Source organism: Cucumis sativus, chromosome 5 (genome assembly GCF_000004075.3).
Source record: "Cucumis sativus cultivar 9930 chromosome 5, Cucumber_9930_V3, whole genome shotgun sequence".
NCBI lineage: Eukaryota > Viridiplantae > Streptophyta > Magnoliopsida > Cucurbitales > Cucurbitaceae > Cucumis > Cucumis sativus.
Window position 1 is genome coordinate 22,657,619 of NC_026659.2, and position 25,461 is coordinate 22,683,079.

Here is a 25,461-nt window from a genome sequence, read left to right on the forward strand (position 1 = left end):
TCTACCTAAAGTGAAACAAACTTGTTCGCTCTCTCTTCTCTTCTCTTTTCTTCTACGTCCTCAACCTCAATTCTCTCAATTGCACGACGAAACTGCAACCCATTTCCACTTCTCCTCAACCAATTACCAAACGTTCATCAATTCATCTCTCAATCACCTAATTCACCATCTTCTTACCCCTAATTCCTGTTTTTCTTCTTTTAAGGATATATCTTCTTACTTCCACCTACCCTTTCACCTCCGATTCCCTCACCCTCCCTTCACTCAAAGGATCTACTTCCATTTCCCTTCCAGTCCACCTTTCTCATTCGTTTCACCCATTTCTTCTCCCAAATGGTTTCCACCGAACCTGTGGATGACCTGATGCCCCAAACCGCGAATTCTACCAATGGAGCTTCCACAACTCCCAGGCTTTTCATTAAGGAAATGGTTTTGTCCAACTTCAAGTCCTACGCTGGTGAACAACGGGTTGGACCCTTCCATAAGGTTGCTCAATCATTTCCATCCTAGGGTTTTTCCAATTTCCTGCTCACAATTCATTTTGTCGAAATACTTCACTTCTCCTTTACTTCAATTTTCTCCATCTACATTTTGTGGTTTCAGAGTTTCTCTGCAGTGGTTGGACCCAATGGCAGTGGAAAAAGTAATGTAATTGATGCCATGTTATTTGTCTTCGGAAAGCGAGCTAAACAGGTAGGTTCGCCTTTTGTTAGAGCTCACAATACGACTTTGGCTGTGGAATATGTTTTCAAATGTAAAGAGTGGAGATTCAGTTTGCGCACTATTTAGTTTACGGCTATTACCTAACTAACCATTTCTACAGTTTCACTTTCGTTTCTACTCAACTTTCTATCTGAGTTTTTAATCTAATCTCAATTGTTGTGCGTTTAGTTGCTCCACTATCCACGAGCCATCTTGTAGCAGTGTATGCTTCAAGAGATTTTCAGGAGTTCTCAACACTTGTCACGGATTGGTTTGTGTTGATTAGGGCACCCTAAACTTGATTTATCATTGGCCTTGTGTTTCCCTCGAAGGAAAAACTCATTGGTTGAGCTGTGCTTCCTGAAATAAAACACTCTAGTTCTTTTCCATGCAGCTCAACCAAGTTCATCGACTTTCTCATTATGTTGTTCCTTTTAATCAACTTCATAGTGAGATATTGGACACCCATTACCCAAGGGATTCAATAGAAGGTGGATTTACTGAAGTGATTGTAGTTGTACTCTTGAGGTTTCAGTTAGGCTTGCGCTTTCCACCAAATTTCTATATGAAAACCATGAAATTATCATGGTTGTAGTTGTAGTCTTGCATGTAGTGGTGTTTGTAAGGTAGCTCAACTTTTCAAGTGCCGTTGTGACGAGTAAATTTTTTTTATACGGGATGAGATTTTAGATAATGAGTGAAAGATGAAGGTGAAACAAGAAGATATCATATACTGAAATGAATGAGTCAATTCTTATTGCTATAAATTGGACATAGTATAGAGGAAAGGGAATAATAATGCATGACTATCATTCTTACATGGAGGCACAGTATACATAAAAATGATATGATCAATACAATGGAATTGAGTTATTAAATTTTCCTTCTTGTTTCTAATAGTAAAAAATGATTTGCAGATGCGACTCAACAAAGTTTCGGAGCTAATTCATAATTCTACCAATCACCAGAATTTAGAGAGTGCAAGTGTTTCAGTTCACTTCCAAGAAATAGTTGATCTGGTAAATTTTGATCAACAATTCTTTTTTACTATTTAATGTCTGCCATGTTTTCATAAACTGTTATTTTCTTAGAATCAGTAACTCAGTATTATTTATGTTGTTGACTAAATTTGCAGGATGATGGAGCATATGAAGCTGTTCCAGGAAGTGACTTTGTTATAACCCGGGCTGCCTTCCGTGATAACTCTTCTAAATATTACATTAATAATCGTGCAAGTAACTTCACTGAAGTTACCAAAAAATTGAAGGGTAAAGGAGTTGACTTGGACAACAATCGCTTTTTAATTCTTCAGGTTAGTTCAATAGCTCTGGTTGTATTCTAGTGAAATATTTCTACAAAATTTGTTATATCTTTGGTTTTATTAGGGTGAAGTGGAGCAGATTTCACTGATGAAGCCAAAAGCTCAAGGACCTCATGATGAGGGCTTTCTTGAATATCTTGAGGATATAATCGGAACCATCAAATATGTTGAAATGATTGACGAGTCAAACAAGCAGTGAGTGTTTTTTTCCTCAATTTTTTTGGTGGATAGTTTCTTATTGGTTTTCCTTGTCCATCAACTGTGTCTTCTCTTGCACTGTAGTGCCATTGTTCTGTGAGAGTGTTACCATTAGCGCTCTTGGGACATCTGTAGATACTCCAATAATTGGTCTTAAGCGCTAGTTTCATGGAGAAGAAACTAGTTCTACTATACTGGTTTTTACAGTTATTTAGTTTAATTTAAAGGCTGACAATATACAATTTATCTATTATATAGAATAAGTGGGGATTAAAAGAGATAAAAAAATATTTTTCATCTCCTTTCAATTTTTGAGATCAAAATTACGTCGTCAAATAATTGTATGATAGTCCTATATTTTTCTTTTTTTTGATAAGAGACAAGTATATTCATATAACAAAACAGAACATCCTAAGGGCGAGGGACAAGAGGGCCCTCCCCGGAAGAAGCTAAGGAGCTAAGACATAATGGCCTTCCAATTGTTGAAAATCATAGAAAGGCTATAATTACAAAAGTGTTTGGTGTAATTCGTACTCCACCAAGAGGCTGTGTGTTGAATCACAGTCCAAAAAGAATCAAAAGAATTAAATCTATCTTCAAAAATTCTGCTATTCCTTTCTTTCCAAATGCTCCACAAAAGGGAACGCGTCGCACATTTCCATAAGATGTTTCCTTTAGGGCTGTAACCTCTGATGTTAAGACCTTCAATCATCCAGCTAACAATCTTGCTAGGAAGGCAAAGCTCCAAATCAAAAATACCAAACAGAGTGTTCCAAGCTTTTCTTGTGAAGGGACAATGTAAAAATAAATGATCCAAGGTTTCCTCATCTTTAGCGCATAGGCAGCACATCGAGGAGCTAAGCAATGTGTTCTGAATTTTTTTTTTGTAGTTTCTCATGGGTGTTGAGGCTTCTGTAAGCAAGCGACCATAAGAAAAACTTCACCTTCTTTGGGATTTTATTCTTCCAAATCTGGCGAATCAAGGGAACGGCAATGTTGGGGGTTCTCTTAGTTAAGTTAAGAAAAGTGGATTTTGTAGTGAAATTGCCATTCATGTTAGGAGTCCATTTAAGACTATCCTTCCTTTCAGTGGGGGCCCAAGAGTGAAGAATTTCTAAAGCTGAGGCCGCATTGGCAATCTCGTTGTCGAGCATATTTCTTCTAAGGCCCAAATTCCAAGAGTAAGTAGCAGTACACCAGCATTCAGCCACATAAGCTTCCTTATTCAGCGCCAAAGAGAATAAGTTAGGGAATTTTTCTGCAAGTGTTTCCGCGACACCATTTATCCTTCCAAAATTTGATTTTTGTTCCTTCTCCCAAAACAAAAGCAGAAAAATTGAAGAATATCTCCTTATGCTTTAAAATACCAGCCCATAATCTATGAGATTTTCCCCTGTTTGGATCTTTGGTAGACCACCCATTCTCATCTAAACCATAGATGGCCACAATTAATCGCCTCCATAATGAGGTTTCTTCCTTACTAAACCTCCAAAACCATTTAGTGAGAAGAGCAATATTCTTTTGCCTAAAAGAGCCAATCCCAAGACCACCATAACAAGTTGGGGTGGAAGTGCATTCCCAGTTGACGAGATGAGCAATTGGATTCGTAGATCCACCTGTCCAAACAAACTTCCTGATCATCTGTTCCAATCTCTTAATAACGCCAACTGGAGCTTGAGCAAGGGAGAAGAGATAACAAGGGAGGCTGTTGAGAACTGATTGCACCAGAGTTAGTCTACCACCTTTGGAGAGGGATACATTCCTCCACCTATCAAATTTGTGTTTGAATCTCTCTTCAAGATTGTTCCACATCTCTTTTCTATTATGACCCCTTCCAATAGAGAAGCCCAAATATTTAAAGGGAAGATTATCAACCAAGCATCCCGTAGATTCACTAAAAGGAGCTAAGTCATCATTGCTAAGGTTAATACCGATCAGGGAGGTTTTAGCTTTGTTAAGGGAAAGACCGGCTCCATAAGAAAGATATTAACCACCTTCCACCAGTTCTCCAGATTTCCATCCTCCCAGGAAGAGAAAAGAAGCGTGTCGTCTGCGTACTGAAGATGGGTTAAATCTTCTGCCAGGTTCTCAAAATGAAAGCCTCTTAAACTCCTTTTCTCATTACAGTAGTGGATAAGGCAGCTTAGAGCATCTCCCACAATCGTAAAAAGAAAAGGAGCAAGAGGATCACCTTGACGAATGCCCCTTTTAGCAATAATTTTTCCTCTAGGCCTCCCATTGACAATGATGGAGAAATTAGTTGTCGACAAGCATCCCCAAATCCATTTCCTCCATCTCTTACCAAAGCCTTTAAGTTTCATGATCATATCAAGAAAAGACTAATCCACCTTATCATAGGCTTTCTCCAGATCGAGTTTCAAAAGCACGCCTTTTCTGCCTCTTAAAGACCATTCATCAACAGCCTCGGAAGCAGTTAAAATAGCATCAAGGATTTGCCTTCCCTCCACAAAAGCCATTTGAGAGTCATTAATTATCGATGGAAGAACTTTTTTAAGCCTTGAAGCAAGCACCTTGGAGATAATTTTATACAAGGAGGTGATCAAGCTAATTGGTCTGAAGTCACTGACACGGCCCGCCTCTTTCTTTTTGGGGATGAGGCAAATATAAGTCTCGCTACATATATTAATAACTCCGTTTTTAAAAAAATCTTGGAACACCCTTACGAGGTCGGACTTCAGAATGTTCCATGATTTTTTATAAAACGGAGTCATGCCATCAGGGCCAGGGGACTTGAGACAACCCAAGTCAAAGACAGCTTCTCTAATTTCTTTTTCGGTAAAGGGAGCCTCAAGTAAATTCGAATCCTGTAAGCTAAGGCCTCTCCAATTAAGACCGTCACAAATAAACGGCGATGAGATCCTTGTGCCATATAACATTGAAAAGAAGCTGAGGATCTCATCCACAATCTCCTTCTCTGTGACAAGAGTCTTCCCATCAATACTAACCAAGGAAGAAATAATACTTTTACTTTTACGAGCCGAAACCCATCTGTGGAAGAAGCTTGAGTTTTCCTCCCCCTCCCTAAGCCAGTGAAGCTTCGACTTCTGAATCCACAACTTCTGTTCTTTCACAATCAAATCAAGCAGAGCCCCTCTACAATTTTCTCTTTCCTTCACATTTTCCTCGTTGAGGCAGCTTGACTCTTCAAGTGAGTCAAAAGAGTTAATCTTTTGACTCACATTTTCCTCGTTGAGGCAGCTTGACTCTTCAAGTGAGTCAAAAGAGTTAATCTTATCAATCAGCACCTGTTTTTGGGAGAAAATGTTACCAAAAGTCTCCTTATTCCAACTTTTTAGGATGGCTTTCAGACCTTTTAGCTTTTCCATGAAAGAGAATATAGGCCAGCCATCAACCTCCAAACTGCCCCACCAGTTCTCAACATTTTTAAAGAAAAGATGATGATCCAGCCAAGCATTTTCAAATCTAAAAGGTGTGGGACCCCAGGAATGAGCCCCCATTTTTAAAATTATCGGAAAGTGATCCGATGTGGTACGAGGAAGTCTTTCCACACTTACTTCTCTAAAGAACTCCATCCAAGGCTTGGAAAGAAGGAATCTGTCGAGCTTTGAAGCAGCGGGCCTAACCCCTGATCGGGACCAAGAGAACCTTCCGTTTCGGAAGGGAATATCCACCAGATCCAACTCCTCAATCAGGTTGTTAAATCGAAGCATACTTCTAGTCGGGCGAGTGCCAGAGCTCTTCTCATTTAACCATCTGACTACATTGAAGTCACCCCCTACGCACCAGTTATCGTTGCACAAACCATATAAGCTAGAAAGCTCCATCCAGAATTGGTCTCTACGTTTATAAGACGAGGGGCCGTAAACAGCCGTTATCCATCCACAGAAACCAGCATTGAGTTTACAGTGAATAGAAACAGAGAACTCCCCTTGAATTGAGTCATCTACCGTGAGTGAATCCTCTTTCCACAAAATAAGAATACCACCCGACGAACCATAAGCCTCTAAGGAAGCCCATCCAACAAACCGACTACTCCAAACGGACTTCACCAACTGACGATCGACACTGCTTACTTTAGTTTCTTGTAGAATTACCACATCTGGATTGAATTTCGTAAGCAACTCTTTCACAATCGCTCTTTTGGGGCGAGCATTAATACCCCTTACATTCCAAGAGATAATTAACATGGATCACCCTCACAGCCCAGCTTATTATTATCTTTTTCCGCTTGGGCTTCCCTTTCCCAACTACCTAGCAGTGCTTTGACTTCTCTAGTAAGCTTTTTGTTGTTGTTCGAGGAGGCCCTATGTTGTTTCCCTTTTCTGGTTACAGCCCGAATGCATAGATCATATTCAAGTAGAGCCGCTATCACCTCCTTACTCAATGGAAAAGGATTATGTATAGAAGCTGCTGGTTCTAACTCGGTTACGCTTTCAATTTCAAATAATTCTTCATTGGAAAAAGGAAGCTCACTGGTATCCTCAACAGCTATTATCTGGAGACCCTCTTCCCTGTCTCTTTCCGTGGTGCTTACCTCGTGGAAGAGTCTTTGGACGTCGGAGGAAGAATCCGAGATGTGCTGCACGTCTTCGGCTTCAAGAGGAGCAAATTTATTTTCAGAGATGAGGCTGCCCGAGCTAGAAATAGAGACGTCCAAAGTTGGATCTATTTCTCCATGAATGCAGTCTGATATGAACGTTGAGGTTGAAGAGCCTCCCCTGCCGTCAGGTTGGTTTGTGGAGCAGATCACACTGTTTTTAAAGAAAGGTCGAATTTCTTCCTTTTCTGCAAACTTAATTTTGGTGGGCTTGGGTAATTTTAGTAACAGGGGTTGGTTGGCACGGTAGCTTGGGAATTTTCTCTAATAAAAAGCTGGTTTGCTTTTTAATATTGGTGGGCTGTTGAGTAAGTACTTCATCCACTGCTATGCCTTTCCCTTTTAAATCAGGGAAGCCCACCTCTGTAATGAGGCCCATTTCATTGGTCAAGCCCAATTTATTAGTCAAATCCATTAGGGTTTGCTTGGGCGGTAAATTTGAATTTGTTCCTCTAATCTCTCCGTCAGTTTGCAGAGAAGGACAGAACTTCTCAGCTTCTTCTGTCGCCGTACTCACCATCTCAGAATTCTGAAAAGCGAAAACTGCCAGCCTTGAGTTCGACTTCTCCACACGCCAAATATCAATCGGATTCGGATCCGGGCCACCCGGACCTTTGAAGAAATTCTCAGCTTGTTCCGGCGAGAAGGATCCATGGATTCCGGCGACTTTATCAATAAGAAGATTGGGATCTTGGAAGGACGCCACCTGCACAAGATAAGAATCGGGTCCTTCTATCAGTTCAAAATCCGCTGGAATGAAGCCGCAGTAGTTCCCTCTAACTTTGATATTCACTTCCAAACAGTTAATGAGGCTCGAATTTTCTTCCGCAAACTCAATGAAGCCTCCAAACTTATCACCAACCCTCTTAAACACCTCCTCGTTCAACAAATGCAGGGGAAAATTTCTTAGTTTAATCCATCCTCCATAAGATGGAACAAGCGCCATTCTCCCATGTTTTTTTGGATCCCACCATTCCATTTTCAAGGTTAAAGGGCCGTAGGTAGCCCAGTCCTTGTTCATCGTGAGAAGTCTAGCTATCGTCTGATCAGGGCATTCGAGCAAAGCTTTATCAGCGTGGAACGGGTTGATAATAAAGGTTTTTTGTGTTTGATTCTGAAGGACATCCAGAATCCTCTGCCAATCGTCATGGAAATCGCGCTTAGTGACCACCAGTGTGTCCTCCCAGCAAATCTTTCTAACTCTTTTTTCTCCTTTGCTTCTGCCTTCCTCTTGACTAAGAGTTACCCTTGGATACCCTCCATGGTTAGAGATTCGCAAAGGATGACGAGGCTGATAATGAGTTTCCATTCTGTTTCCAAAAGAAGGCTTATGGGTTAATTTCTTCTCAGAATGAAAGGCCCTAGAGTCGACTTCATCATTCAAAAAATTCATCAATAAGCGCCTAAAACTTTCCCATCCTTTTAAATCAACACCAGCTGGGACCACTATGTTTCCTTTTTTCCCTGACTTCAGCACCTTCGAAATCTCCAAAAAGCTTCCTCTCTTGTTTGTCGTTTTTTGAATCCAGGTGAAACCTCCATTACAGAATGTCTTTCTAAAAAATTTTTGGGGCTTCGGGGTCTGCAGAACTTCCTCCAAGGAGTCAGTCAGTCAGCCAGCCAAAAAGGGTTTCCTCTCCTAAAAGGGTATATGACTTATTCAAATGAGCTTCGGTTAGGCGTATCACCCTTCCTCTACTATTCGAATCAAACTCACACGAGAAGGATTTATTTTCGATTTTTGTCGAAATCCGTTTTGATGTCCCCATATTCGTTCAGTGAGGAGATGATCGGAGAGGGTGAAGTCAGTCGGGGATGAAGAGATAAGCGGAGGAAGTAGGTAGAGCAGTGAGGACGGGAGGTTGCAGGTAAAGGAATCGTCGGAGGCCATCAACACGAAAGACGGCAGGGGAGCACTCTCTCTCTCTCTCTCTCTCTCTCTCTCTCATCTCTCACCAATAACACCTTTGAGTCCTATATTTTTCTAGTGATAGAAAAATGATGTATACCAAATATGAGAATTTTATTAATGTTTTAAAAGTTGTGAATACAAGAAGACAAATATTTCATTTATAATTAGAAAGAAAACTAATCCTAATCCTAATAAACCAAAGAAACTAATCCTAATCCTAATAAACCAAAGAAACTAATCCTAATCCTAATAGATTAAGGATTTGACCATAATACCATATTCCTAATACATCATTCTATCCCTCCCAGAAAAAAAACTCATCCTTGAGTTTTGAAACGAAAATGAAGGTAAAAATAAAAAAGTAAGCCACTCGAACGAAAATATCTTGGAACATTCAACGTAAAAGATACCCAATCTTCATGACAAGCCAATGAACCCCATAAATAATTTGTTCAAAAAATCCTCTGTCGTAAAAAGAATGTGCAGAATTTTCAAAACACGAGGAAAAACCCATTTTATAAGAGTGAAGAAAATCAACCATCATGGATTGGCCTTGTGGTGAAAAGGAAGATAGTTTCAATAACTAACTAAGAAGTCATGGGTTCAATCCATGGTGGTCACCTATCTATGAATTAATCTCCAATGAGTTTCGTTGACACCCAAATGTTGTAGGGGTCAGACGGGTAGTCTCGTGAGATTAGTCGAGGTGCACATAAGCTAGACAGGACACATAAGCTGGCCCAGACACCCACGGACACCCACGGATGTAAAAAAGAGTGAAGAAAATCCAATTGGGGATGTGTTTCTTGTACTTCATTAAATTGTGTATGGTTCTGTCAATAGACATTAATGAAAGGGAATGATGTCCAAATTAGAATTGGATTTGGGTTTGTGTTTTAGGGAGAAACAGAATACATAGGTCATGGGTCTTTTGGGTAGGGTCTATGAAAAGGGTAAAATTTTTGTGAGACCAAATGGGTTGCCAAAAAATTGTGCTGTCTTCTTCCCCTTCGTGGAAAACTGCAATTGGGTTGCCAACATGCTTTTAAGGATCTTTATCATCACACTATTCTTCTTTCTTTTCTACAAACAATGTGTCTTTCATCTTCTTGCTTGGATCTTTTGGTTTGGTCACCTCTACCTTGCCCTAAGTACCCAATCTTTTTTATTTGGGACATGTCAACTCCCCTGTTTTTTTGTAGTTGATTGTAATTAGGTTTTCAAGTTTCTTCAAATCAGACAGGGTTAGTTTAATCCATATATTTATCATTGCTGTTATGGATATATATATATATATATATATATATATATATATATATATATATATTATTTTATTATTATTATTTTTACTGGATTTTAACCATTTATATTGGTCTTTCAGGCTAGAGGCCCTCAATGAGAAACGTACCGGTGTGGTGCAAATGGTTAAGTTAGCTGAGAAGGAAAGAGATGGCTTGGAGGTAGAGTTCCCTATTTCTGCACTTAAAAATATTTTCTGATATATAAATGAAATAGTTTTTATTTTTAAAAGATAAAGAGATAAAAAGAAAGAAAAAAAAAAAACAGTTTTTACATCTGCACATAACAGGGGGTGAAGAACGAAGCAGAAGCATACATGTTGAAAGAATTATCACATTTAAAGTGGCGAGAGAAAGCCTCTAAACTAGCTCATGAGGATACTACAAAGAGAATAACTGAACTGCAAGATGAAGTGTCCACCTTAGAGGCAAATAAGAAAACTGAGAGGTGCTTTCTTAATCTCTTTTCACTTTTCTTAATCTCTTTTCACTTTTCCCCTTTCTTTATTTCGCCACTCTAGTAAAAAGATCTAGATTTTATGCTCATACTAAGGTTAAGTAGGTAAAATTTAGTCCTAATTCCATCACATTGAGTCTTGAGCTTCAATAAATGTTATAATTGATGGCTTCCAATAGTTGAGTTTTTATGTTTTCTTTAAAAAGTTTATAGGTGGTTATTAGTGCTCTTTTGGCTGGATGTAGCTATTTCTATAGGTATTGGTTATTTTGGTTTGCATGCTATTGTTTAAAACATGAGACAAGCTATAAGTACAATAGTATCTTTTTAGTGTGGGTTGAGTACTTTGATGTTAATTATTATTGTAGTTACCTTTTCACTTATTCATTTTATGATTAGTGTTAGAAATAATGGGCTTAGGTCATGTTGAAAGCTCAAGGGTGTAATTTACTTTGCCCCATTTTTTATTATGTTAATTAGACTCGTGTTGCCTGTAAATACTTTCCCTTTGTACCTTTATGAGTATTAGAAAATAAAAAACTACCCCGTGGTTTTTCTGCTTGTACTAGGGTTTTCACATAAAATTGTGTTTGTTCTTCGTCTCTATTTTCAATAATTAGATTTAAATGTTTCTATGGCTGCGTTTGTGCATTTCTTAGCTTGATTCTATATGCTTTGTTGGTTGGTTTATGTGCAGTTTTCTAATTTTAATCTTTTGAGGTATACATTTGACCACTTATTCAGGTCAGAGTTGGGTGGAATGAAATTGGAATATTTAGAATAAATCGATTCATTAAGCTAAGTATTTTGATGAATTTTTTTTCTCATTTGCCAAATAAAACCACATTTGTATAGCTCAATGTTGCTTGTTGGTGTAAAAGCTATATCAATTTGTTTTGTGATCTGATTTTCTTGAGTCTTGACTCTTGTTAATTGGAAGACTATTTAAGTAGTTCTTTTGGGGGAGGGTGAGCCCTCTTCTCCAGGCCCTTAGGTTCTTTAGACCGATGCTCTTGTTGTAGGGAAAAGATTCGTGAAACTAGCAAGGAGTTGAAGGAGCTTGAAGCTGTGCATGAAAAAAATATGAAAAGAAAAGAGGTTTGTTGTACTTTTTTCCAACTTTGTTAAAAGATTCATGTTCTTTTTGTTTGACCTGATTTCAAAATGGTATTATGTTATGTGACCACTTTTGACCCACATTTTGTACTCGTGCATCCAGGAACTTGATAATGACTTGCGAAGATCCAAGGAAAAATTTAAGGACTTTGAACGTCAGGATATTAAATACCGTGAGGATTTGAAGCACATAAAGCAAAAGATTAAGAAACTTGATGATAAGCTTGAAAAGGTGTGAAATAATGTCCAATTTGTATTGAGCACATGCATAAATCTTATCCTGTCTTTTATTACAGGATTCTACAAAAATTGATGGCTTAAGAAAGGAGTGTGAAGAATCAACAAGCTTGATTCCGAAGCTTGAGGAGAGTATTCCACAATTCCAAAAACTTCTCACAGACGAGGAAAAAATCTTGGACGAGATTCAAGAGAGTTCAAAAGGTAATTTAATTTTCTTGTGTTTGAGGGTGGTGGTTGATGATTGTCTTTTGTTTGTTTTTCTAATCAAGCTCTCACTATTTCAAATCAGTTGACTGAGTTTGTTAAATCCTCATTTTTATTATTGTGTTTTTTAAATTTTCTTATAACCTTGCCTAAAAGTTTGAAGTTTCTTTTGCTAGACAGAACTTTATAGAGGTTGAGTATTTGTTTGAGGCAATGGTGCAATTCACATTTTTGTAATTTATTTTACTCTTTATTTCATTTGCTTCTAGTTGAAACTGAGAGGTACCGCTCAGAGCTTGCGATTGTTCGTGTTGAGCTAGAACCTTGGGAAAAGCAACTGACTGAGCACAGAGGGAAACTTAATGTCGCATGTACTGAGAGCAAACTATTGAGTCAGAAGGTAAAATTGTCGCAAATTCATTTCTTGGAGTACACAGTAATGATTACACACCAACTATTCCTATCTAGAATAACCCTTTCTACTTCACAGTGTGGTCTACACATTTGCGGAATCTTCTCAGACTATTTCGTGCGGCACTTTACATGTCTTTTTTTCTCCTATCATTGATAGTACCTCTTTTTCCTGCAGAACATGAAAAACAGAAATACTTATTATAAAATTAAAGGGAAGGCTACAATATGATAATATAAGACCTTTAATAATAATTTGACAGTGGGGATTTCTATCTAGGAGATATGGAGTTAGCATTTTATCTTGTTGACTGAAATTATGGTGATTGTTTCAGCATGAAGGTGGTCGTGCAGCTCTTGATGATGCTCGCAAGCAGATGGTTAACATACTGAAAAACATAGAAGAAAAGTCTACAAAGCTTGAACAGATTAAAACTGAGCTTCAAAAGAGAAAATTGGAAACCTTGAAAGCTCAAGAAGAAGAGCAAGTATGTGTTTTAAGAGAAATTTTCCATCATCTTCTTTTATGCAGTTATGCTTTGGTAAATGATGAAAGTGATTGACTATCTTTTTAGGAGTGTATTAAGGAACAAGGCTCACTTATTCCTGTAGAACATGCTGCTAGACAGAAGGTTGCAGAACTTAAATCTGTTATGGATTCAGAGAAAAGTCAGGGATCAGTGCTTAAAGCAATTTTGAAGGCAAAGAAAACCAACGAGATTGAGGGCATATATGGGCGAATGGGTGATTTAGGTGCTATTGACGGTGAGTTTTCTATATTTGAGATATTATTCTTTTGATGTTAACGCTTTTGATATTTTAAAACTTCCCACCATGGACTATAAAAATCATAATGCAATTTTGGGCATATGGCACTGTAAGTTTGTAACAACCTAAGACCCTTACTGGACGTGTTCACACGATGACTGAATTTTGTACCAACTTTTTTTCTTTTTCCTTTAAAAGAAACTACTTAAAATAAGTTCTAGTTGAAATCCCTTTAAAAGAATCAACATTACATAAAACCACAATTTAGCTGGGATGGTCACTCTAAAGCTCATCTTCCACATTGATGCAGTAATTGCAAAGCTAGAAATTTTTATGTATAATGCCTCTTTTTTTTTATGATCTATTAATGAAAATGAGAAGCCTTTTTATAGGCTGGAGATTACAAGAGTTGTTAAACTAACTTGGGGTTGAGTTAGTTTAACTTGGAGTTGAGTTAGTTTATTTATAACTAACTCGAGATACAAAATTGTTAATTCAAATAACTTATCCTAAACTATAAAAATGGTAATTCAAACCACTCCTCTAGGATAAAACTCAAGAAACATCAAGAAGGGAGATGTTCTACATCAAACCCCTCCTCTAGGATAAAACTCGACCTCGAGTGAAGATTAGGGAGCTAAAGAGAAGGAATCTGGTGCATAGTAAGGTGATAAGTCGGCAACATTAAAAGATGGGCTGATTATCATGTTTGCTGGGAGGTCTACTCGGTAAGCATTGGGGCCGAGTCTTTCCAATATTTGAAATGGACCCATGCGCTTGTTGGTCATTTTGGAGTGATGACCAGCAGGTAGTCTTGACTTTTGAAGTTACATCATAACTAGGTCACCTACTTGATATTCCTTAAAGCGTTTGTGATAGTTGGCGGCTGTTTTGTAGGAGTCATTAGCAAGCTCTAGATGACTCTTGACTTCTTGGTGTAGCTTGGAGATACGTTCAGCCATTGCTTCAGCCTCCATACTGACATCAACAAGAGAAGGTAGATTAGCTAAATCAAAAGTTACCCGAGGGAGACTAGTGTATACAACTTCAAATGGGGACTTCCCTGTTGAGCGGTTTGCCATGTGGTTGAAGGCGAATTCTGCTTGAGGTAAAGCTAGGTCCCACTGTTTAGGCTTGTCCCCACTAAGGCACCGAATGAGGTTGCCAAGAGTTTGGTTGGTCACCTCTGTTTGGCCGTCAATTTGTGGGTGGCTGGCGGTACTAAACAGGAGGTTGGTGTCGAATTTCTTCTATAGGGATCTCCATAAATGGCTCAAGAATTTTACATCTCTATCCGAAACTATAGTTTTAGGAATTCCATGCAATCTAACAATTTCTCGAAAAAACAAGTTAGCTATATTCAAAGCATCGGAAGTTTTTTTGCAAGGAATAAAATGAGCCATTTTGCTAAAGCGATCTACAACTACAAAAACAGAATCATGGCCCCTTTGGGTTCTTGGTAATCCTAAAACAAAATCCATAGATAAATCCTCTCAAATTGTAGAAGGAATAGGTAAAGGAGTGTACAAACCTGTATTTTGAGAGTTTCCTTTGGCTGTTTGGCAAATGGAGCATCTTTTGATGAAATTAGTAACATCCCTATTGAGTTGTGGCCAAAAGAATTTAGAGCTAATTGCAGCCAAAGTTTTGTCTCGGCCAAAATGTCCTACTAATCCACTAGAGTGTTTTTCTTTAATTATTGCTTCTCTTAAAGATGTATGAGGGACACACAAAACATCACCTTTGAAGAGAAAACTATTAACAATGTGGTAATCTTTACAAGGTTTATGGTTAGAGCAATTTTCCCAAATACTTCTAAAATCAATATCAGTAGGGTACAGTGTAGGAAGGTGATCAAAAGCAATTATTTGAGATTGGAGGGTGGTGAGAAGTATACCTTTTAGGCTGAGAGCATCACAACCTTATTAGACTTACCCGAAGTATGTTTAATCACAAAATCAAATCTTTGCAAGAATTGTAGCCATCGGGCATGCATTCTACTAATTGTTTTTTGGGAGTTCAGAAATTTAAGAGAAAAGTGGTCAGTGAGCAAGATAAAAGTATTAGCAAGTAGGTAATGTTCCCATTGTTTTACAGCACGCACTAGGGCATATAGTTCCTGTTCATAGGTTCTCCAATTTTGTCTAGAAGTACTTATTTTTTCACTAAAGTACTCTAAAGGGTGACCTTCTTGACTAAGGACAGCTCCTATACCTAAACCCGAAGCATCTACAGTGACTTCAAATGGTTTATCAAAGTTTGGTAGTTTTAAAACAGGGGGGACTAGCTAAGGCTAATTTTAATTTACAGAAACTGTCTTCTTCTACTTGTCCCCATTGGAAACTGCCTTTCTTTAAACAGTTTGTCAAAGGTGCTGCTATGGTGCTGAAGTTCTTGATGAATCTTCTATAAAAAGAAGCTAAACCTAAAAAGCATTGAATATCTTTTGGAGTTTTTGGTTGTGGCCAAGAACTAATAGAGTCAATCTTTTTGGGATCAACAGAAATACCATCACAGCTTATGATAAATCCAAGAAAATGAATACTATAGTACTGGAAAGAAGATGACATAAGGTATACGTGGAAAACCCTCGTGTGGGGAGAAAAAACCATAATCGAAGCCGCTCTTAGTATTTTCTAATAATCCAAAGAATACAAAGGGGAAGAATATATTTAGGCGACAAGAAGCCTTAACACAAATAAAAAAATAAAACTAGGTACAATAAAAATACAAAAATACCCTTGACGCTGTAAGCAATTAACTAATCCCTTATTTTCAACATATTTCCAACACTCCCCTCAAGTTGGAGCTTAGATGTCAATAAGACTCAACTTGTTAACGCAAGAATCGAAGTTCTGTCTAAGCAATCATTTGGTGAGAACATTAGCAATTTGTTGACTAGACAAAATGTATGGAATACAGATGTTGCCATTATCAAGTTTCTTCTTTATAAAATGTCTGTCAATCTTCATATGTTTCGTTTTGTCACGTTGAACTAGGTTGTTAGCTTATGCTTATAGTATGTTTATTATCACAGAAGAGCTTCTTCGGTCAGACAAAACTTTCTGGAGTTAGATCTCTTCACAGATTCCCAAACTCATAGCTGTGTATTCAGCTTTAGCACTGCACCCGGTGATAACACCACGCTTCTTACTCCTCCAAGTAACAAGATTACCCTACACAAAAGTGTAGTATCCAATAGTGGACTTTTTGTTAGTAATTGATCCTGCACAATCAAAGTTGATACAAACCTTAATACATTTTCTGTCAGTTTTCCTAAACATCAGGCCTTTACCTGGAGTAGTTTTCAAATATCTTAGAATACAATTCACAGCTACCATGTGTTCTTTATAAGGTGCCTGCATAAACTGACTCACAATACTAACCGCATAAAAGATATTTGGTCTCACCTTTCCCTTTAGATGCCAATACTTTTCTTTATCAACAAGAATTTTGTCAACAGAATTTCCCAGTTTTGCATTAAATTCCATTTGAGCATCAATAGGTTTGCATCCAGTCATACGTGTTTCTTTTAACATATCAAGAGTATATTTCTCTGTGAAGCAAAGATTCCTTCCTTTAATCTCACCCCTCCATCTCAAGGAATTACTTCATATTTCCTAGGTCTTTGATTTCAAATTCGTCACCCATATTCTTTTTAAGCCCGATAATCTTAGCAATACCATCTCCTGACAGGATAATGTTTTCGACATACACAATCAACACAACAATTTTCCCAGATTCTTACTTTTTTGTAAATAGTGTGTGATCATAATGTCTGTGAGTGAAGCCTTGAGATTTAACAAAGGTGATAAATCTGTTGAACCATGCCCTATAGGATTGTTTCATACCATAAAGAGATTTTCGAAGCTTGCAATCTTGGTGGTTAAATTGAACTTCAAAACCTGGAGGACTCATGCGCCTTTCTTCTTCCAAATCACCATTTAGGAAAGTATTCTTTATATCAAGTTGATGGAGAGACCACTCTTTGTTGACTGCAACAGACAGAAGAATCGTGATTGTGTTTAACTTTGCTGCATGAACAATTCTCTATGAATAATCTACTCCATAAGCCTGAGTGAACCCTTTTGCAACAAGTCTGGCCTTGTACCTGTTTAAGGTCCTATCTGATTTGTACTTTAGAGTAAACACCCATTTACATCCCATTGTCTTGTGCCCTTTAGGAAATTTGCAAAGGTCCCATGTCCTATTCTTCTCAAGCGTTCCCGTTTCTTCCATCACAGGAGTCTTCCACTCTAAACTCTCCATAGCTTTATGTATGTTCTTTGTACTGTTGTAGTATCGAGGCTTGTAGTGAAAGCCTTGAACTTAGGCGATAGATTACTGTAAGACATGTAATTACACAAAGTGCTTTGTACAGGACCTAGTACTCTTTCTCAAGGCAATAAGCATGTCAAGAGAGGGATCATAACTCCTTGGTTTGTCTGAGTTATCCTGGCTTGTCTAACCCACCTGTTTTTTTGCTAGAGTTTCATCACTTCTGGTAACCTTGTTCTCTTATAGAGCTATCAAATTAGTTTTCTCCTCCCAACCACATCAACCACATCATCTTCAACACACAAGTTATTATTATAAAGTTTAGTCACACATAAACACGAAATACTTTCGAGGGGGATGGTAACACTTATAATCTTTCTAGTGTAGAGGATACCCCGCGAAAACACATGGTTGAGCACGAGGAGCAAACTTTGTATGGTTTGGGCCATGATTGTGAACGAAGGCAAGCATCCAAACACACAAAGAGGAACATCAGGAACAAGCCGTATGGTAGGGTAGAACTCCTTGAGACAGTCAAGAGGTGAAGGACTCAAGATGACATTTTATTGATAAGATGAGCTGCAGTGAGGACTGCACTTCTCCATAAGTAGGAGGGAAGAGCAGTAGACAACAAGAGAGAGCGAGCAACTTCAAGGAGGTGATGGTTTTTTGTTTAGCTACCTCGTTTTGTTAAGCAGTATCGACACATGAACTTTGGTGGACAATCCCTTTAGGGGACGAAAATTCATGAAGGGTATAATTCAAGAACTCACGACCGATATCGTTACGCAAAATAGCAATTTTGGTGTCGAATTGTATCTCAACAGTTGTGTAAAATTGTTGAAATATTGATGAGACCTCAGATTTATCAGTAGGAGAAAGTCCCATATGAAACAAATGTTTCCTCGAAGCAGTGGTGATCCATGAGGGCCTCCAAACATGACTATAAATGAGGGTAAAAGACTGGGTAGGTCTGGAGGGCTGAGACGAAAACAAGACTCTATGCTGCTTTGCACGGATACACACATCATAAGACAAAGAAGGGACATCCACTTTAGAAAATAAATGAGGAAATAGATACTTCATATATTGAAAATTTGGGTGGCCAAGATGAAAGTGCCACAACATACAATCTTTTTCAGAAGTAGAAAAATAAGATGACAATAACTAGTCCTATAACAATCCCTAGAGGAAGCGTCATCGTCAAGGAAATAGAATTCCCTATTGTGCCAAACAGTGTCAATCATCTTCCTCGAGCTAAAGTACTGCAAAGAAACAATATCAAGTGAGAAGACAGCTTGACAATGAAGATCCCTGGTTATCTTACTAAGAGACAATAAATTGTAAAATATCTTAGGCACATGTAGCACATTCTATAAAGTGAGACCCTCAAAAGAAGAAATACGACCCTTGCCCGCATTAGGAGCAAGGGACCCATCTACAATCCTAATTTTTTCATTGGGTTATTACATGCATCGATACTTTGAATTTTATTGTCATGCCTCTTGTTATTATGTGCCTTTGTAAACTTATGTATAGCACAGTTCTTTCTGTTTCCTGACTGTATTTGTACATGAACAACATATATGTTTACCTTACAACTTGTATCTAGTCTTTTCATCCCAGGTATTTACAATTTTGGTTTACTGGTGTTGTATTTGCAGCAAAGTATGATGTTGCAATATCAACGGCTTGCCCTGGACTTGATTATATTGTAGTGGAAACATCTGGTGCTGCACAGGCTTGTGTAGAATTACTGCGAAGAGAAAATCTTGGTGTTGCAACTTTCATGATATTGGTATCATTCATCATGTCGACAAACAAAATTTCATTCTTCTAAGAAATTATTCGTCTCACATATCCTTTTCAAAAAAAAAAAAAGAAAGAAAGAAACTATAGTTTCATTCCTGTTTGTAACTTGAGGAATAAACTTATGTACTTGGTGTTGATTTTATGGAATTAATCTATATTTCATTAATTACTTAATAGAGATACAAGCCTATATATAACCATAGAGAAATACACTTAAGGAAATAATATCAAATAATATCTCCAGAATAATATCTCCTAAGAATAATATCTCCTAAGAATAATATCTCCTAAGAATAATCTAATTATATTAATACTTGGTATTTTGATGATCACAATAAAATTGTACTTTTAAATTTTTATGCTTGTTCACAATAGGAAATTAAGAAGCACAACACATATGAGGAATGGACACGACACGGTCTATGATGTGACATTAATTTCTAGAGTTCTAGAATATGACCTAGCATGGAAACATGTGTCATCCTAATAAGCTAAGCATGCAATTCGAAATTGGGAATGATGACTCATCTTTTCTTTATTTCAACATGCAGGAGAAGCAGGTTGATCATTTGTCAAAGTTGAAGGCAAAAGTTAGCACTCCTGAGGGGGTTCCTCGGCTTTTTGATTTAATTAAGGTACAAGATGATAGGATGAAGCTTGCCTTCTTTGCTGCATTGGGGAATACAGTTGTTGCTAAGGATCTTGAGCAGGTTGGTTCTAGTACTTTATTGTGCGTTATAAACTTTTTATTGTCTTTAACTGCCAAAGATTATGCACATGTTAAGAAAGAATTTTATTGGAGCTTGTACGTGTACAAAAAATGTTGTAAATGAGTGGATCCTTGCTGTCTTATTATTATAATTTTGATAACCAAATGAATTCACGTTGGGAAGTTGTACCAAAGGCAATAGGATCCCGTTGGGTTGGAGGTTTTTTGAGGTGAGAATGTGTTTGGGCATTTGAAGCCCAGGTTTATTAGATGGGCTTTTGATGGAACACAAGATGATCCAACACTAGGTAACAGTACTGGAATAATACTATATTGATAGTAATAAGAAATTACAATAAAACAAAGACGAATGGAACAGTATATCCCAATCGTCTGGACTCTTCTCTCTCTGTTACTCTTTCTTTCAAGAATACACAGAAAAACTCCTTTACCAAAAAGCTACCTCCCACACTCCTTCCCTTTGTTATTTATAACTAAACTCCCCACCTATTGTGGTTCCCCTCCCCAATACCGTCCCACTCACTGTGGTCCCCCTATGCTGTTACAATTCTCAACCAACTCGTTCTCCTTCTTTTCTTTGCCCTTCTTCCTCCTACTGTATTGGTGTACTATAGGTGGTCTAACAGTTTTGTTCATTTTTATGGGAATATCACTTTTCCATGCATCTTTATTATTTTCCACCATTGGATTTGCTTTACCCTAGAAAATGGTGAATTTCTTACCATCTTTTCCCTCATGCAAACTTCTTTTTATTTCATTAGTATTAATTTAACTTTTTCTCTTGCCATTTACATATTTTATTTTTTTGATAATATTAACTTTACGAAAATATGTTTTCTTATCATATTTAATTAAAATTAAAATTAGAATATAATCAATTTGATATTCTATTAGTTTTAATTATAAATTATGCAACTTTCAAATATTTACAATAAAAATTATAGTAAATTCTTAATTATTTTTTGTCAATATATTGAATGATATTTATTCTTTAATTAATCAATCTTTTACTATTATATACGTTTGTCAAACTTAATTTCATAAATTAAATACAAAATAACTTTTTTTCCCTAAAATCTTGATAGCAGGAATGTACAACCACAGTGATTTTCAGACATATTCTCAAACATTTTATTTACAAACATCTTATATTCCCAAACATTTATAAAACCTTGAACCAAACAACCTCTAAAAACTATATGATTCTATTCTTATGAAGAAGAAAATGCAGGTTTAATCATTCCTTGCAATAAATAACTTCAAGCGAGATAAACTTCTTTTCTCACAGTAATATAACTATTTAAAGTTTATTTGAGTTTCAGACTTATAGTGAGGTTTCATGTTGCTTTGTTCTTCTCAGGCAACACGAATTGCATATGGTGGTAATAGAGATTTTCGACGTGTTGTAACTCTTGATGGCGCCCTGTTGGAAAAATCTGGAACCATGAGTGGTGGAGGACGTATGCCTCGTGGTGGTAAGATGGGTACATCAATTCGATCTGCCAGTGTGTCAAAAGAAGCATTTGTAAAAGCTGAGAAAGATCTTTCAGATATGGTTGATGCACTGAACAGAATCCGTCTAAGAATTGCTGATGCTGTGCAACTTTACCAAGTTTCAGAGAAAGCAGTTGAACAATTAGAGATGTTATTAGCAAAAAGTCAACAAGATGTAGTTTCACTTATTGTCTCTTTAGTTGTCTCTTGATAAATATAGTTGACATAATTTTAACGTTCTGTTTGTCTGCTTTTAATTGTCCCCACAGATTGACAGTTTGACTTCACAACACAGCTATCTTGAAAAACAGTTAAGTTCCCTTGAGGCTGCATCAAAACCAAAAGATGATGAGCTTAATCGACTGGAGGAGCTGAGGAATTTTATCTTGGAAGAGGAGAAAGAGATCAGTAGACTTGTGCTAGGATCGAAAAAGCTAACAGAGAAGGTATGCTAGGAGCATGACTGTTTTTTTTCCCTTGAGATTTCTTATATCTCACTATGATATATTTAGGGGGAAGTGCAATGTCAATTGATTTATTGTATATATTCTCACATATCTGACTATATTTATATTTTAGTGCTGCAAATCCTTTTACATGAACTATTTGTTTCAGTTTGTTTAAGATGATTTCATGACAATATTTTGAATTTAATCATGTCTCTGCCTATTTTAGGCATTAGAAATTCAGAGTCAGATAGAAAATGCTGGTGGTGAAAGATTGAAAGCTCAGAAGTCCAAAGTGACTAAGATTCAATCTGTACGTACTATTATTACTCATCAATATATAGAAAAGTGAATTACTTGTTAGATATTCATATTTTGGTACTTTGTAGGATATTAATAAGACCAGAACAGATATCAATCGCTATAAAGTTCAAATAGAATCAGACCAAGCAACAATGAAGAAGTTGACAAAGGCTATTGAAGATTCAAAAAAGGAGAAGGAACGGCTTGAGGAGGAGAAGAATAATTTGCAAGGAAAATTCAAAGATATTGAAGTTAAAGCATTTGCAGTTCAAGAAAATTATAAAGAGACCGAAAAGGTAAATTGCTTACTTGTCCACTTCCATGCTTCTTTGTTCTCTTTCCTGAAGAATTTTATACATTTCGTGGTGCAGCTAATTCATCTGCAAGAAGAAGTCTGTGACACATCCAAAGCCAACTATAACAAAGTCAAGAAGACTATGGATGAACTCAAAGGATCAGAGGTGCCCCCATATGAACCTATAACTATATTGTTTATTTGTATTACCGTAGATTGAGAATCAAAATTGATAGGTTGTTGGCTACATAGGTTGACACTGAGTACAAACTACAAGATTTGAAGAAGTTGTACAAAGAATTAGAGTTGAAAGAGAAGGGTTACAGGACAAAGCTTGATGATTTGCAGACTGCTTTATCAAAGCATATGGATCAGTAAGTAACTTTTGAAAGATAAAGAACTTTTTAGAGTATGAATTTTTTGGTTGAAGCATTTGTATTGCATATCTTGTGGGCAGAATTCATAAAGATCTTGTTGACCCCGAGAAGCTTCAGGCAACTCTTGCAGAAGACATTGTTGAGTGTCGTGACCTGAAAAGGGCTCTTGAAATGGTAACACTGCTTGATGCACAACTAAAAGAAATGAATCCAAACCTTGATTCAATCACTGAGTAAGACTACTCATTTTTAGTTTTATTATGCATTGATTCTCCACTTGCTTCTTTTTCTGAAATGCCATCTCTTGACAGATATCGAAGGAAAGTGGAGGTGTATAATGAAAGAGTTGAGGATCTCAATACAGTCACTCAGCAGCGTGATATCGTGAAGAAGCAATATGATGAATTGAAGAAAAAAAGGCAAATGAAATTTTCTTCTCTTTTTAAGTACTGCAATAACTGTAAATGACTAAATGAACCCAAAAGCTTTAAGTTGACAAGTTAGCAGTAAATTCAATTATATCCACACTTCAACAACACTATTCTTTTTTGGGTTCTTGCTTATTAATTATTTGCTTATATACTCTTAGGTTGGACGAGTTTATGTCCGGATTTAATACTATATCTTTGAAGTTGAAGGAAATGTACCAGGTTCTCATCTAAGCTTATTCTCTCTTTTTATTTGTCACTCACTTTTACATTCATGTTTGAATGCTCTACCACTTGGATTGTGTTGGAATATTTTGAATATGTTATCTGGTGCTTCGAATGACAAAGCATGAAGTCTATGATTTTGGCCTTAGGGATTTGAGGAGTGCACCATATATAAATTCCCTAACTCGGAACCTCCACCACATGTGATTTGATATTTTCTCTCTAATAAAAAACTGTTCTCTCTCTATTCGTGGATGAAACTAATGCATTGTTAACAAACTACATAAATTTGCATGTCAATTTTTCTATTGTTTACGCTTTCTCGCATTCTTTGTTTGTTAGTTTTATAACTATTTTCTTAAATTGGGCATCACAATTCCACTTGATGGTTAACAGCCTTCTAGTGGCCTTTCTTTCTGTCCTTTGTTGCTAGTTGTATTTCTGAGTAGTACACTTTGATATATTCCATTGATGTTGTTTGACAGATGATCACACTTGGAGGTGATGCAGAACTTGAGCTGGTGGACTCTTTGGACCCTTTCTCTGAAGGTGTTGTTTTTAGTGTCAGGCCACCGAAAAAGAGCTGGAAAAATATCGCTAACTTGTCTGGTGGTGAAAAGGTTGGCTGCTTTCTAATTAATCTTGAATGCATATTCTTTTTCTGCAAAAGGGTTGATAAATGCATTCTGAATACCTTTAAACTACCGTAGTAACAAGATTTCTTATCTCATTATCACCCCTTGGCATTTATCATGTGGCATATATGTTAAATTCTAATGGAATCACTGTTTCTTTCAGACTCTAAGCTCTTTAGCTCTTGTTTTTGCTCTTCATCACTACAAACCGACTCCGCTTTATGTGATGGACGAAATCGATGCTGCTTTAGGTATCTTTGCCGAGCATTTAATTATTTTCATCTCCCTGTCTGCTTATATTGCATAGATAAAAAGATCCACTTCATTTACGTATTGTTATTGTGAATTTAGATTTCAAAAACGTATCGATTGTTGGGCATTATGTGAAGGACAGAACCAAGGATGCTCAATTCATCATTATAAGGTTTGATGAACCCACCAAGTGCAAAGTTAGTATTCAGGGAGGCAATGTTATTTATGATTGATTTTGTGTTTTGTAATTTGTACAGCTTGAGGAACAATATGTTTGAATTAGCAGACAGACTAGTGGGGATCTATAAAACCAATAACTGCACAAAGAGCATAACCATCAATCCAAGAAGCTTTTCAGTATGTGAGAAAATTGCTTGACATTTTCCTTTTGGTTTTGATATGTGTGTGTACATATATATATATGACAAAGAAACAGAAAGGAAGAGAAAAGTAGTTATCTTTTTGTTTTTGCAATTTGTTTGTAAGCCACTTCAAATGGCATATTTGTGGTGGAAGTTTGATGTTCAAAGGCATTATTGAACATAGGTATTTGTAAGTTGTGTGTAATTGGACGTTTCAAATGATGAATGGATGAGCCATTGTATCCCCACATTTAGTTGAAAGGAGTTGGCACAAAGCAACCGGGGCAGATGACATCTCATTCTCGAACAAAAGTGATGTCAATTAACATTGAACTAACGGCTAATTTGATAACTCAAGTCTTTATTATTTAGTTTTATTTTTTAACCCTTTTGTTTTTTCCATTTTTGAAAATCGAGCTCTTTTTCTTTCCCATTTTTTTTACCATAAATTGTATCTTTCTTAAGTGCAATGTAGAATTTTTAGTTTGATTCGAAAAATAAAAATAAAAAATCATTGTTACCAAAGAGGTCTTAGTTATTTTATTGGAAAATTGGCAAAAGTATAACATATGGTTTTCGTTTTAAAAAATAACACTTTTTGAAAATCTGTAAAATTGT

General features: G+C 36.9%; 1 protein-coding gene and 1 long non-coding RNA gene across 2 annotated transcripts; one reads left to right on the plus strand and one right to left on the minus strand.

Moving 5' to 3' along the window:
* LOC101219330 (structural maintenance of chromosomes protein 4) lies at window positions 1–25,220 on the plus strand. The gene is made up of 28 exons (XM_011657130.2): window positions 1–486; window positions 604–693; window positions 1,620–1,721; window positions 1,838–2,014; window positions 2,088–2,218; window positions 10,094–10,172; window positions 10,301–10,458; window positions 11,490–11,565; window positions 11,687–11,815; window positions 11,880–12,024; window positions 12,297–12,427; window positions 12,774–12,926; window positions 13,014–13,203; window positions 19,149–19,282; window positions 19,848–20,006; window positions 21,387–21,695; window positions 21,790–21,966; window positions 22,196–22,279; window positions 22,356–22,565; window positions 22,641–22,730; window positions 22,817–22,938; window positions 23,022–23,174; window positions 23,253–23,360; window positions 23,531–23,591; window positions 24,080–24,214; window positions 24,393–24,480; window positions 24,581–24,653; window positions 24,739–25,220. The coding sequence occupies exons 1-28, from the start codon at window positions 334–336 to the stop codon at window positions 24,857–24,859; spliced, it is 3,738 nt and encodes a 1,245-aa protein (XP_011655432.1). The 5' UTR covers window positions 1–333; the 3' UTR covers window positions 24,860–25,220.
* On the minus strand, window positions 18,551–19,216 carry LOC116403844. Its single transcript, XR_004216730.1, has 2 exons — window positions 19,079–19,216; window positions 18,551–18,749 (listed from the first exon to the last, which is right to left on the minus strand). It is a non-coding gene; the product is annotated as an uncharacterized LOC116403844 (long non-coding RNA).
* Window positions 25,221–25,461: the final 241 nt, after the last annotated feature.

Excerpts from the sequence above, each read along its gene's own strand:
- LOC101219330 (XM_011657130.2), top strand. The coding sequence starts at position 334 with ATGGTTTCCACCGAACCTGTGGATGACCTGATGCCCCAAACCGCGAAT. Across the intron at positions 10,459-11,489 it reads GCAAATAAGAAAACTGAGAG|GGAAAAGATTCGTGAAACTA; the intron begins GTGCTTTCTTAA and ends CTCTTGTTGTAG. Across the intron at positions 12,428-12,773 it reads GCAAACTATTGAGTCAGAAG|CATGAAGGTGGTCGTGCAGC; the intron begins GTAAAATTGTCG and ends TGATTGTTTCAG.